The 12,980-nt window shown below is 45.9% G+C and overlaps 1 protein-coding gene across 1 annotated transcript in view; it reads left to right on the top strand.

Annotated features, from left to right (window-relative positions):
• The window catches only part of LOC119411473 (neurofibromin), a gene marked incomplete at its 5' end in the record, with an annotated part of 127,495 nt that overhangs the window by 28,644 nt on the left and 85,871 nt on the right, over window positions 1–12,980 (top strand). Inside the window, 1 exon segment of the mRNA XM_037678424.1 lies at window positions 10,904–11,278. Within this exon segment, the coding sequence (XP_037534352.1) occupies window positions 10,904–11,278 (375 nt within the window).

Below are 12,980 nucleotides of genomic sequence, written 5' to 3'. Positions count from 1 at the left end.
CTTGGTGAATTCAATCATTCGGTTGATGCCGGGATGACAGGTGAAGTGGTGCGAATGAACCCAATCCAAAACCTTGTGGACGACACTCTTTGGAACGAAGATGGTGCCAGGTGGTCCCCCCCCAGGATCAGGTTGCTGAACTTGAGCCTTCTTGATCTCCTGTTCAATGGGCCAGGTGACAGTTCGGACCACACAGGCTTGTGGCAAGATCCCAGAGTCCTCCTTCTCTCGGTCGGAAAAGGAGAATTGTCGAGACAATGCATCTGGTTTAATATTCTTGGAACCAGGGCGATACGTGATGGTGAATCTGAATCTCGTGAAAAACAACGCCCACCGGGCCTGACGGGGATAAGGCGTTTGGCGTCTTGTAAATACGCTAGGTTCTTGTGATCAGTCCAAATGATAAATGGAACATTGGCCCCCTCCAACCAGTGTCTCCATTCCTCGAGGGCTAGTTTAATGTCCAACAGTTCACGGTTCCCAACGTCGTAGTTCTGTTCAGCAGGAGAGAAACGTCTTGAAAAGAAAGCACATGGGTGAGTTTTATTATTGTGGGGATCCCTTTGAGAGAGTACTGCCCCAGCACCAATATCTGATGCATCCACCTCCACAATGAACTGACGTTGGGGGTCAGGGTGACGGAGAATGGGTGCAGAACAAAAACGTTGCTTCAACTCACGGAAGGCTCGATCGGCTTCGGGGGTCCAGTTGAACTTGAGATTCGTTGACGTAAGTTGGGTGAGAGGGGCTGCCGTCTGACTGTAGTTCCGGATAAAACGACGGTAGAAGTTGGCAAATCCCAGGAACCTCTGAAGTTGCTTTCTGTCTGTAGGTGTAGGCTACTTCAGCACCGCTCGGATCTTCTCAGGGTCAGTGTGGTAGTGTCCCTTGTTAAAAATAAAACCAAGGAAAGAAACAGAGGTTACATGGAATTCACACTTCTCAGCCTTGACAAAAAGTCGGTTTTCATATAGTCGTTGTAATACTGTGCGAACATGGGTCTGGTGGGACTGGATGTCAGTAGAATAGATCAACACGTCATCTAGGTACACAAACACAAATTTATTGATCATATCTTGGAGAACGTCGTTGATGAGAGCCTGAAAAATGGCAGGAGCATTAGTGAGTCCGAACGGCATAACCAAATATTCGAAATGTCCAAAAGGGGTCTTAAATGCAGTTTTCCACTCATCTCCTTCCTTGATCCTCAAAAGGTGATAAGCGTTTCTAAGGTCCAATTTTGAAAAAACAGTGGCAGAAAGAAGTTGTTCTTGTACTGAGTTGATTAATGGAAGTGGGTACTTGTTCTTTATGGTTATCACATTTAGACCTCGGTAGTCGATACACGGGCGGAGTGAATCATCTTTCTTGTCTACGAAGAAAAACCCTGCCCCTAATGGGGACGTTGAAGGGCGAATGATGCCAGACTGTAATGATTCGTCTAAATACTTCTGCATAGTTTCCTTCTCGCTCTGAGAGAGGTTATATAGGCGACTCGAAGGGAGAGGGGCTCCCGGCAACAGTTCGATTGAGCAGTCATATGGGCGATGTGGAGGTAAAGATAAAGCTTTATTTTTACAAAAAACGGGCGCAAAATCATGGTAAACCCTGGGTAGTCTTGACAAATCAGGTGGAGCGGAGGTCACCTCCTTTATTGTGTCAGACTGAAAACCAGCAGACCTTAGACAGTTCCGTAAACAATATTCGCTCCAAACACTGACTCTTTTCTTCTGCCATTCAATGATGGGGTTGTGTTTTATCAACCATGGATAGCCCAAAATAAACTGCGGTGAGGGAGAATGAAAAACCATGAACTCACCCAGTTCTCTGTGATTCCCAGAGATGATGAATGGTAAGTTAGTTACCTCCTGGGTGATAGTTGTGATGTTTCTTCCCGTGACTCCAGCCACCGGAATGGGGTAAGGAAGGCTTCTGGTAGGTATTTGAAGCTCATCTACCAAATCTTGAGAAATAAGGTTCCTCTCAGCTCCCGAGTCAATGAGGGCCTCAATGGAGTAGTGTCTCTGTTGAAGCATAATTCTGGCAGGAAGACAAAAACGTGAATCAGGGGCACAACGAGCTTCACTCACCAGGATCCCCTGAATGGCTGGTGAGTGCTGGGGTTTAACTTGTTTGGGCAAGATCGCACAAAATGTCCTCTCTTTCCACAGTAGAAACATTCACGTGCTGTCAATCGTCGTTGCCTCTCTTGCAACGTGAGTCGGGTTCGTCCGATCTGCATTGGCTCAGGCTCAGAATCATAGTGAGTGGTATCTGGTTGAAACGGGGGTCCTCTGATAGCAGGAAATGCTGGAGGAAAAGTTGACCCGGAAGCCATCGGTTCCGCTTGGCCCCGCCTTTCCCGAAGGCGATTATCGATCCTGATCGCCAATCTGATGAGGTCATCCAACGTCTCCGGCTCATCTCTAAGTGCCAGTTGATCCTTTATTTGATCAGAAAGTGAATTAGAAAATACCCCCTTAAGTGCCACCTCATCCCACCTGGTTTTCTCCGCCGCAACCCGGAAGAGGATGGCGTATTCAGCCACGGTAGTTTGATCCTGTCTCAGCCAACAGACGGCGGGACGTCTCCTCCTGGTGGACAGGGACATGAAACACACTCCTGAACTCCTTAATAAAGTCATTAAATGATAGTGAAACCACAGGGTGAGACTGAAGGTAGGCATGAGCCCATTCAAGAGGTAAACCTCTCAACGAAGTAACGATATAAGTGATTCTGGATGCAGAGTTTGGGAACAGGGAAGGAGAACGGGCAAATGCTAGTTCACATTGGAGGAGGAAACCATTGAATTGTTCTGGGTTACCTTCAAAAACTGCAGCCGGCCGAATCTCCGGCTCACGGGGTTGTTCCGAGCGGGCAGTGCTTAGCGCTGGCGGCGCTAATGGTGGTGAGACGGCCGGCGTGGGTGGAGTTAGTGTTCCCATTCTATTACCGATGGACTGAATCATTCCACCCACCGTTTCCAGATTCGACTGTGTAGTCTTGTGTTGGGTAATTAGTTCCTGTAAGAGAGCTTCATTTCTCCTTGCTCTCTCCTCAAGGGTGACCTGATCAGCATTCAAACCGTTCTTTGACATATTGTGGCCAGAGCAAACTGTTAAGGTCTGTAGGTGATGTCAAAGGCGAACGGTTTGAAGCAAGGACTAAACAACTTGAGGTAAAAAACAATATTAGTTATTGGTTCAGGTGTATCTGGTGAACTCAAACTCAGGATGGATCCATTGTCGTTGTTGTTCCAGGAGCATGAGAACAGGAGACAGGATCCGAATCCAACAATCCACGGTGGGATCAGGTGAGTATATTTACAAGTGTATTTACAAAATCACCAAGGAAGCCGAGGTGGAGGTGAGGAGGAACCAGGAACCAGGTGAGGCACACAGGAGTGAAGGTGGAGGAGGAGAAACGCTGCTGTCATGCAGGGAGACCGATAAGGAGCTTGAAGTCAGCCAGCCAGTAGTCACAGGAACATGGAACTTGGTAGAACTTTGCTCTGGCACTGATCTGGAGTGAGGCTCCAGATTAAATAGCTCCTCCACCTGGTCCAGGTAATGAGCAGCAGCTGTGGAGAGATAATTAGGAAAACACAAACAACAGAGAAAGGAGGGGTAGAGGAGCCAACCTCTACACAAAGAGACCATTTTATCACATTCAGAACTGGTTTGTTCCACTTTGGAGTAAGCTGTTGGGGGAAGAATCAGTTTCGATGTGTGTTTCCTTGACTGATGAAGCCTTCCGGACCGAAGGCGAAACGTTTCAGCACAAAAAAAAAGAAACCGTCCAGATGACCATACTGAAAAATGTTGCATATGTAATCATCTTTTTAAATGTGCTTGCTGGTAGTTTTTTTTTTTTTTTTTTATGTCTCAAATCGTGTCCTGATAAACAAGATGTGAAAGATTTTTTTTTTGTAACACCACTATCTATCCTCATGTTTGGCCCCCTTTTCCTATCTAAGAATATTTTTCTGAAAAAGGACAAGAAAGTCCTCGCTTAGTTATAGTAGCAGCTTCATGCACTACGTCCATCTTCCGGACGACTGCATGTACATGTTCTCATTGTATCTCGGTGCAATGACAATAAAGCCTATTCTGATTCTGATAAGTGCACTTGACACCAGGACACCCTAGGTCATAGATTGGGGATAGACTTCATAGTCGTGTCATCTGATTTGCGGCCATTTGTTTTGGACACTCTGGTGAAGAGAGGAGCTGAGCTGTCAACTGATCACCACCTGGTAGTGAGTTTGATCAGATGGCAGGGGAAGATGCCGGACAGACCCGGTAGACCCAAACATGTATTGAGGGTTTGCTGTAAACGCCTCGCAGAAGAACCCATAAGAGAGATCTTCAACTTGCATTTCCAGGAGAGCTTTAACCGCATCCTAGCTGAGGTGGGGGACATTGAGTCTGAGTGGGCTATGTTCCGCACCTCACTTGTTGAATTAGTTGCCTTGAACTGTGGCCACAAGTTTGTCGGTGCTTCTTGCGGTGACCATCCACAAACTCGGTGGTGGACACCCCGGGTTAGGGAGGCTGTCAAGCTGAAGAAGAAGTCCTATCGGGCCTTGTTGGCCAGTGGAACTCCAGAGGCAGCTGAGAAGTACTTGAGGGCCACGCGGTCCGCAGCCTTGGCTGTTTCTGAGGCAAAAGCTTGGATGTGGGATGAGTTTGGTGAGACCTGGTTGGACCTGAGCACTTTGGTTGGCCTTGTCACTGTTTTAAGTTCTCTATAAATAAAATGGTATGGTAATGGTATAGACCTTGGATAACGACTCTCAGTCGACTCCGAGGAGATTCTGGCAACCCATCAGACGGCTGAGGAAAGGAAAGTAGCACTTTACTAACACTATATTCAGTGAAGGTGGGCTGCTGTTGACCTCAACCAGTGATGTCATCGGGAGGTGGAAGGAATACTTCTCAGACCTTCTCAATCCCACCAGCATGTCTTTCATAGAGTGAGCTGAGTCGGGGGACTTTGGGATTGATCCATCCATAACTGTGGCTGAGGTCGCCGAGGTAGTTAAATAGCTCCTCGACGGCAGGGCTCCGGGAGTGCATGAGATTCACCCTGATTTCCTTAAGACTCTGGATGTTGTGGGGCTGTCTTGGTTGACACGCCTTTGTAACATCGCGTGGACATCGGGAGCAGTACCGCTGGATTGGCAGACTGGGGTGGTGGTTCCCCTCTTCAAAAAGGGGGACCAGAGGGTGTGCTCCAATTATAGGGTCATCACTCTCCTCAGCCTCCCTGGTAAGGTCTATTCAGGGGTACTGGAGAAGCGAGTCCGATCGTTGGTTGAACTTCAGATCCAGGAGGAACAATGTGGGTTCCGTCCTGGCCGTGGAACACTGGATCAACAACTCTTTACCCTCACTAGGGTCCTTGAGGGGTCATGGGAGTTTGCCCATCCTGTCTACATGTGTTTTTTGGATTTGGAGAAGGCATTTGACCGTGATCCTCAGGGTACACTTTTGGGGGTGCTCCGTGAGTATGGGATTGGGGGCCCGTTGCTATGGGATGTTCAGTCCCTATACAAGTGGTGCGAGAGCTTGGTTCGCATTGCCGGCAGTTAGTCGGACCCCTTCAGTGTGGGAGTTCGACTCCACCAGTGCTGCCCATTGTCACTGATTGTGTTCATAACTTTTATGGACAGAATTTCTTGGTGCAGCCAGTGGGTGGAGAGTTTTCGGTGGCCTCAGGATTCTGTCTCTGCTCTTTGCAGATAATGTGGCCTCTTGGCGTCATCATGCCATTATCTTCAGCTCTCACTGGAGTGGTTCGCAGCCTAGTATGAAGCGGCTGGGATGAGAATCAGCACCTCCAAATCTGAGGCCATTGTCCTCAACCAGAAAAGGGTGGATTGTTCTCCAGATCGAGGGTGAGGTTCTGCCTCAAGTGGAGGAGTTCACGTATCTCGGGGTTTTGTTGACAAGTGAGGGAAGAATGGAGTGTGAGATTGACAGACGGAATGGTGCAGCGTCTGTAGTATTGCAGACTCTGTACCGGTCCGTTAAGGTGAAGCGAGAGCTGAGCTGTCAGGCAAACCTCTCTGTTTACCGGTCGGCCTACGTTCCTACCCTCACCTATGGTCACAAGCTCTGGGTAGTGACCAAAAGAATGAGATTGCAAATACAGGCGGTTGGAATGAGTTTCCTCCGCAGGGTAGCTGGACTCTCCCTTAGAGATAAGGTGAAAAGTTTGGTTATCCGGGAGAGACTCAGAGTAGAACTGCTGCTCCTCCACATCGAGAGGAGCCAGTTGAGGTGGTTCGGGCATCTGGTAAAGATGCCCCCTGGATGTCTCCCTAGGGAGATGCTTCAGGCATGTCCGACTGGGAGGAGACCCCGTGGAAGACCCATAACACGCTGGATAGACTATGTCTCGGTTGGCCTGGAAACGCCTTGGAATTTTTCCAGAAGAGCTGGAACAGGTGGCGGTGGAAAGAAATGTCTAGGCTTCCCTGCTCAAGCTGCTGCCCCCGCAACCCGACTTCAGAACAAGTGGAATATAATGGATGGATACGTTGGCGCAGGTTCAGAAGTGAGTAGATCCAAGGAACCCGACAGTTGTTGCCCGTCTCCTGGATGCGTCACTGTGGTGGTTTTTGAAGCTGTGACTCCCGCCTCATTCCACTCTTTCTGGATCTCTGCCAGATTCTGGAATCTTCTCTGTTTGATAATCCGCTGAAGCCCACGGTCATCTCTTTTGCTGGTGCATGTTCTCCTGCCACATTTTGCCCTTCCGTAGACTTTCCATTGATGTGCTTGGACACAGCACTCTGTGAACAGCCAGCCTCCTTAGCTATGAACTTTTGTGGCTTACCCATCCTATGGAGGGTATCAATGATGTCTTCTGGCCAGTTGTTATGTCTGCAGTCTTCCCCATATTGAACCCAACTGAGACAATTGAACCAAACTGAATCAATTTAATGACACCTGGGAAACCTGTGCAGGTGCTTTGAGTTTAGTAGATGATTAGTGTCACACTCAGTTTAAAACATTCATGCCCTGCAAAATTTGGGCTGATTTCTCCACAGTATTCTAATTTTTTGAATTCCTGTTTTTGTGGGATTCATGAGATAGAAACCCAAATTATGTAAAAAATAAACAAATGAATACTTGAAATTGTTTAAATTGTGGGCCCTGAATCCATCATCTATTAAATATTAACTTTTTGAATGGAATTATGGAAGATAAACACCTTTTCCATGATATTCTAATTTTTTGGAAAGGGTCTCTATATACTAAAAATCATTCAACCTTTATTTATACAGGCTAGTCTCATTGAGCCATGAGGACTCATTAACAAGAGGGGCCTGTTCCAGACAGAACATATAAAGTACGTACAACAATAACAGTAAACAATGACAATAATAAACTACAGTAAAAATGCAGTTCAAATAAGAGTAGTGAATAAACAATAAATCAGGGAGCTGTAAAACAGGGTACTTACTACTTGTACTAATATTCCTACTTCACCTTTTTTTCACTTATTGCAGGGCTTCAGTGTACGGATCCCCCACGATAAACAAGAGACTACTGTAATTATAAATTTGTTTTACTGGAATCACCACCTTAACGTGGTGGAGGGGTTTGAGTACCTCTGTCATCCTGGGGTCTATGTTGTCTGAGGCGTTAACCCACTAGTAGGGTCTCCAAAGGCAAACAGGTCTCTGGGGAGGGGTCAGACTGTGAGTGATTCAAAACCTTGATGGACAAACAACAGACCAATCTGTGAACCTCACCCAGAACAAGGAAACAGGACACCTCCTGGAGCCAGGCCTGTGGGAAGGGGGAGCTCGCTAGCAAGCACCTGGTCGTCAAGCCTTAAGCTCCCAGTATACTCCCACGTCCTGTCAATCGCACAGAAACTGCGCGCACTGACCGCAGAGGGTTGAGACTTCATACTCAAGCGTCCACCCTGAGTGGCTGCAGAACAACTCCGCAGACAAGGGGCTTTTATCTTCGGGACAAATTCAGGTCGCCGATTGGTCATTTGCTGACACGCCTACTGGTTTGATTGACAGGTCGAAGAAAAAAAAAAGAGAATTGGCAGCTCCAGCTGTATCGGTGTTCTGTGTTTATATGTTGTTAATAGGGATGGGGCTGATCCGATCCAGTATCGGCCTCCGATACCGGCATAATTTATGTAGCAGATTTTTCCGATCCACGTGCCGATATTTCCAATCCATGATGCAAGTTGGCTTCAAACTATGGAATGGATTTCATGAACGGCGGCGTGTCTCATGAACCCAGAGTAATAAGACCCGCCTCACATTCAGGAAATACATTTCATAGTTTGCAGCCAGCTACAACGTGAGGACTGAGTTAGCAGCACTGTGGCTAACAGCTAACAAACTTTTCATCTAAACATGTTCGCTGTGTGGAAGTATTTTACATTAGAAACGCCACAAAGCAATGCAGCAACGTGCACTGTCTGCAGAGCCATAGCGCCACATTAAACCGCGGTAAAGTTAGTTTTACGTTGGACATTCGAGCTCCGTGGCTTCAGCGGGGCGCTGCTCTTTGCTCAAACCAAAACAGGGGACTCGACCCCGGCCAGCTGCGTCCAATCTGCCCCGCTCAGTCTGCCCGTCTCTGAGGAGGGACAGACTGAGCGCGGCTGCCCCAAATCAGGCTGCCTGCTTCGGATTGAACAAGAAGAAGACATCGCTGAAACCACGGAGCTCTAATATTTACAGAGAAGTTGATAAACTTCATCATAATTAATGTCCAACTCCTATCAGTTTTAGAAAACGAAGGATTTCACAGTTTGATACTTGCAGCCAAGATATAGTTTAACCTCCAGGAGATATTTATCAGTACAACAGTAGACTATCATAAAAAACATGATTTGAAAATTATAATAAAACAAAAACAGCTACATTATAAAGTGATGTAAAACACTAAAAACAGGAACATGTCTGTTGGTTTATGTCATGAACAGCAGGTGTTTGAAGCCATTTAACATTTTATTTAATTTAATTCATTTATTCATTCATTTAAAAGAAACTAAATAAAAAAACATCATAAAAAAGAAAATATTGAATGAAAAGAGTGCAGAAAGAAGAAAAAAAAATCTTATATCTGTCCCTTATTTAAAAAAATATAAAATAACTTTAAACAATCACTTAAATTAATCACTTTAATATCCACTTTAAAACTAGGAATAAAAATAAACATGTTTTGTGTTAGCAGGATTTAATTCTAACTTTAAAACTTATCCAAAATTAATAAAACACCTCAAGTTGTCTTTTTGGACATGCATGCATATATTTGTACAAATTGTACTTGAGAGCAGATTATTACAGCCTCATGTAAAATCAATGATGATCATGATATCAAACTGGATCGGTATTGGCCGATATTCAGATTTAGGTATCGGGATTGGATCGGAAGTAAAAAAATGTGGATCGGTGCCTCCCTAGTTGTTAATAAAAAGTTCTAAAAAACAAAAGAAAAGGCCAGATCAGAGATGAAGAAGGGGAATTTAATACATTGGTGTCGCATACAAAACAGTCCGTTGCCAGGCAGCTTATTGTGCGATGCCTCGTACGTGTACACGGTCGTAAAAATTGAGCTTTGTGCAGACATGCCCTGGTGGACATACACGCGTACCTCCGCGGATGGAGTATACTGGGGGCTTTAGCTCCTGGTTCCTCATGTTTCTGTTCTGTCCTGTTCTTCCTTTGGGCTCAGCCTGGCCGAGATCGAAGGGAGGACAGGACGCCACCGCTATATGAACCCACCACCTACAGGAAGGATCGTTAAAGTCAGGTGCTGTTGATTTTAGGCAGCAGGAGAGGGAGGGTCCCTGGCTATGCAGATTTCTGGTGGCATAAACTAGCTCTATGGTTGTGGAATGTCACTTCACTGGCAGTAAGGAGCTGGACCTTGTGTGTGAGGTTGAGCAATACCAACTAGGTATAATTAAGCTCACCTTTATGCACATGTTAAGCTCTGGAACCCAACTCCTAGAGAGAGGGCTGGACTCTCTCCCACTCCAGAGTTGCCCCGGGAGAGGCGTTGGGTGGGTGTGGGATATGCACAAGCTGAATACCTCGATTTTGGAGTTTTCCTGTACAACATCCTTTTTCTAATAACATTAGAGATGCTTTTGGTCAATCCTCAGAAATACACTATGCACATTCTTTTGTAATAATCAGAAATGGCCCACTCAAAGGATTTGTTATGAATCACTCTCAGCTGCTACCACTTCAAGTTTTATCTCAATGTCTGTAAAACTGACCTAATTAAAGCCATTTTTTGGACTTTCTAATTAAGTTGGTTGTGGTGGTTATCTTTAATTATGTTGACTCAGAAAGTTAATCAACTTATACTTTCTGAATATTTCATTAAAATCCGTCCTGTGGTTCATGAGGTATTTTGATAACAGACAAATAACAATAACAGCCAAAAACATTATTACCAGCTGATCCTGATGCATGCTCAATAATCCAGGTAGAAAAATCTAAAAAAGTTCAATCTGGTCCTCTGGATATTCAAAAAAACAAAACAAAGCAAAAAAAAAAAAAAAACGTAGAAACGTTTCGTCTTTCATCCAGAAGACTTCTTCAGTCTGAGGTGCTGTTTTCAGCTCAGTCTCTTAAATAGCACCTTCTCAGAGTGGATCAACCAGTTTGCTGCTGACAACCAAAACCAGCTGATCACTATGTGAGCAGAGGACCAGATTGAACTTTTTTAGATTATTACCAGCCCCTTGCTGTTCTAATAAAAAATTTAAAAAGCATAATAAGCATAGTGTTGTAGGCTTGGAGCATCATTTTCTTTCCATGTCAGTATATTGACTTCTTGACATATAAGCTGTTAAATGAACACATGCCATTTTTGTAGTGTCCCAGCTTTTCTTTTTGCTTCTACAGCAGGAGTGGATCAATATGACAGGCTTCCTGTGCGCCCTGGGGGGTGTGTGTCTTCAGCAGCGCAACATCCCCGGTCCACCTACCTACAGCCCACCTATGGGCCCTTTGTATGAGCGTAAAGCTTCCGTGGGGCCCAGTGACATGTCCACCACAGTGACCTCTTCCTGCTCTCCATCGGCTACCAGTGAAACACCCGTCAGTCGCTTCCTTGACCGGCTATTGGCTCTGCTTGTGTGTGGTCATGACCGGGTTGGTCCTTCCGTTCGAACCAACGTTAAAGACCTGCTAGGGCTGGAACTCAGCCCAGCGCTCTACCCCATGCTTTTCAACAAACTGAAAAACAGCATTGGCAAGTTCTTTGACACACAGGGACCGGTAAGTTCAGTGTTCACAGACTGTAAACCTCTTGTGCTGCTGTAGCAGCTCTGACTCACTGAAACATGGTGTGAATCCTGGATTATAGCTGCAAATCTGTTTCTGAAATCAAACAGACACTTGGGATTCTGAAGAGCCTTAGTGCTGGGTCATCATCAGTTGATTGTTTTTTTTTTTTTTGTTTGTTTTGATTTGTTATTGAACGAGCATATTTCAGCATGTTTTGATTCAAAAAAAATTTTAAGGAACAACATAAAAAAGGCATCCTGATGCATGCTCAATAATCCAGGTAGAAAAATCAAAAAAAGTTAAATCTGGTCCTCTGGACATTCAAAAAAAACAAAGCAAAACAACAAAAAATGTAGAAACGTTTCGTCTCTCGTCCGAGAGACTTCCTCAGTCTGAGGAGCTGTATTCAGCTCAGTCTCTTAAATAGCACCTTCTCAGAGTGGATCAACCAGTTTTGCTGCTGACAACCAAAACCAGCTGCTCACATGCTCAAGAAGGACCATCAGCCTAACAATGGATCATTAGCACACTGATGGCTGTTTACTATTCACAGAGAGCTGAGTGATACTAGCAATCACAGCATTGTAAGAGGGGGACAGTTGAACCCGGAGGCTCCACCCCTGTTTAATGATGGACGATTTCTTTTCACAAAGATGGCCTCCTTTACTCCTCTCTCAAACCATCGTTCCTCATACTCATAGAATCTAGATTACAGTACGTAACCAACATTTTTGTACTACTAGTGCTTAGTGTATTCTGAGATAACGTTTTTCTTAGTTCATATCTTAGATCGTATTACTGTTTTTCTTTTACACGTTATACTTTTATTGGATGTAACTGGGAACCTGTGTGCACAATTTCGTTCCACCTCATGCACCAAATGTGGTGTGTATGACAATAAAGAACCTTGAATCCTTGAATGCTTCGCCCTTAACCCACTAGCTGTTAAGGCACTAAGGACAGAATGTGTCATGGAACGAGCCGTCCCCAAGGGACGCGGTCGAACGCCTTCTCCAAGTCCACAAAGCACATGTAGACCGGTTGGGCAAACTCCCAAGCACCCTCCAGGACCCTGCTGAGAGTGTAGAGCTGGCCAGTGTTCCACGACCAGGACGAAAACCGCACTGCTCCTCCTGAATCCGAGGTTCGACTATCCGACGGACCTTCCTCTCCAGAACACCCGAATAGACCTTACTAGGGAAGCTTAAGAGCGTGATCCCTTGTAGTTGGAACACACTCTTCGATCCCCCTTTTTGATTAGGGGGACCACCACCCCGGTCTGCCAATCCAGGGGAACTTCCCCTGATGTCCACGCGATATTGCAGAGTCGCGTAAGCCAACACAACCCTACAACATCCAGAGCCTTAAGGAACTTCCTAGCGAATCTCATCCACCCCTGGGGCCCTGCCACCGAGGAACTTTTTAACCACCTCGGTGACCTCAGCTCCAGAGATTGGAGGACCCGACCCAGAGTCCCCAGGCTCCGCTTCCTCAGTGGAAGACGTGCCGGTGGGATTGAGGAGGTCTTCAAAGTACTCTGCCCACCGACCCACGACATCCCGAGTTGAGGTCATCAGCACACCACCCCCACTATAAACAGTGTTGGTGCTGTAACACTTTCCCCCCCCCTGAGACGCCGGGTGGTGGACCAGAATTCCCTCAAAGCCGTGCGGAAGTCATTCTCCATGGCCTC

Source organism: Nematolebias whitei, chromosome 6 (genome assembly GCF_014905685.2).
Source record: "Nematolebias whitei isolate Nwh7 chromosome 6, NemWhi1, whole genome shotgun sequence".
Taxonomy (NCBI): Eukaryota; Metazoa; Chordata; class Actinopteri; order Cyprinodontiformes; family Rivulidae; genus Nematolebias; species Nematolebias whitei.
This window is presented reverse-complemented; position numbering and strand designations above follow the sequence as displayed.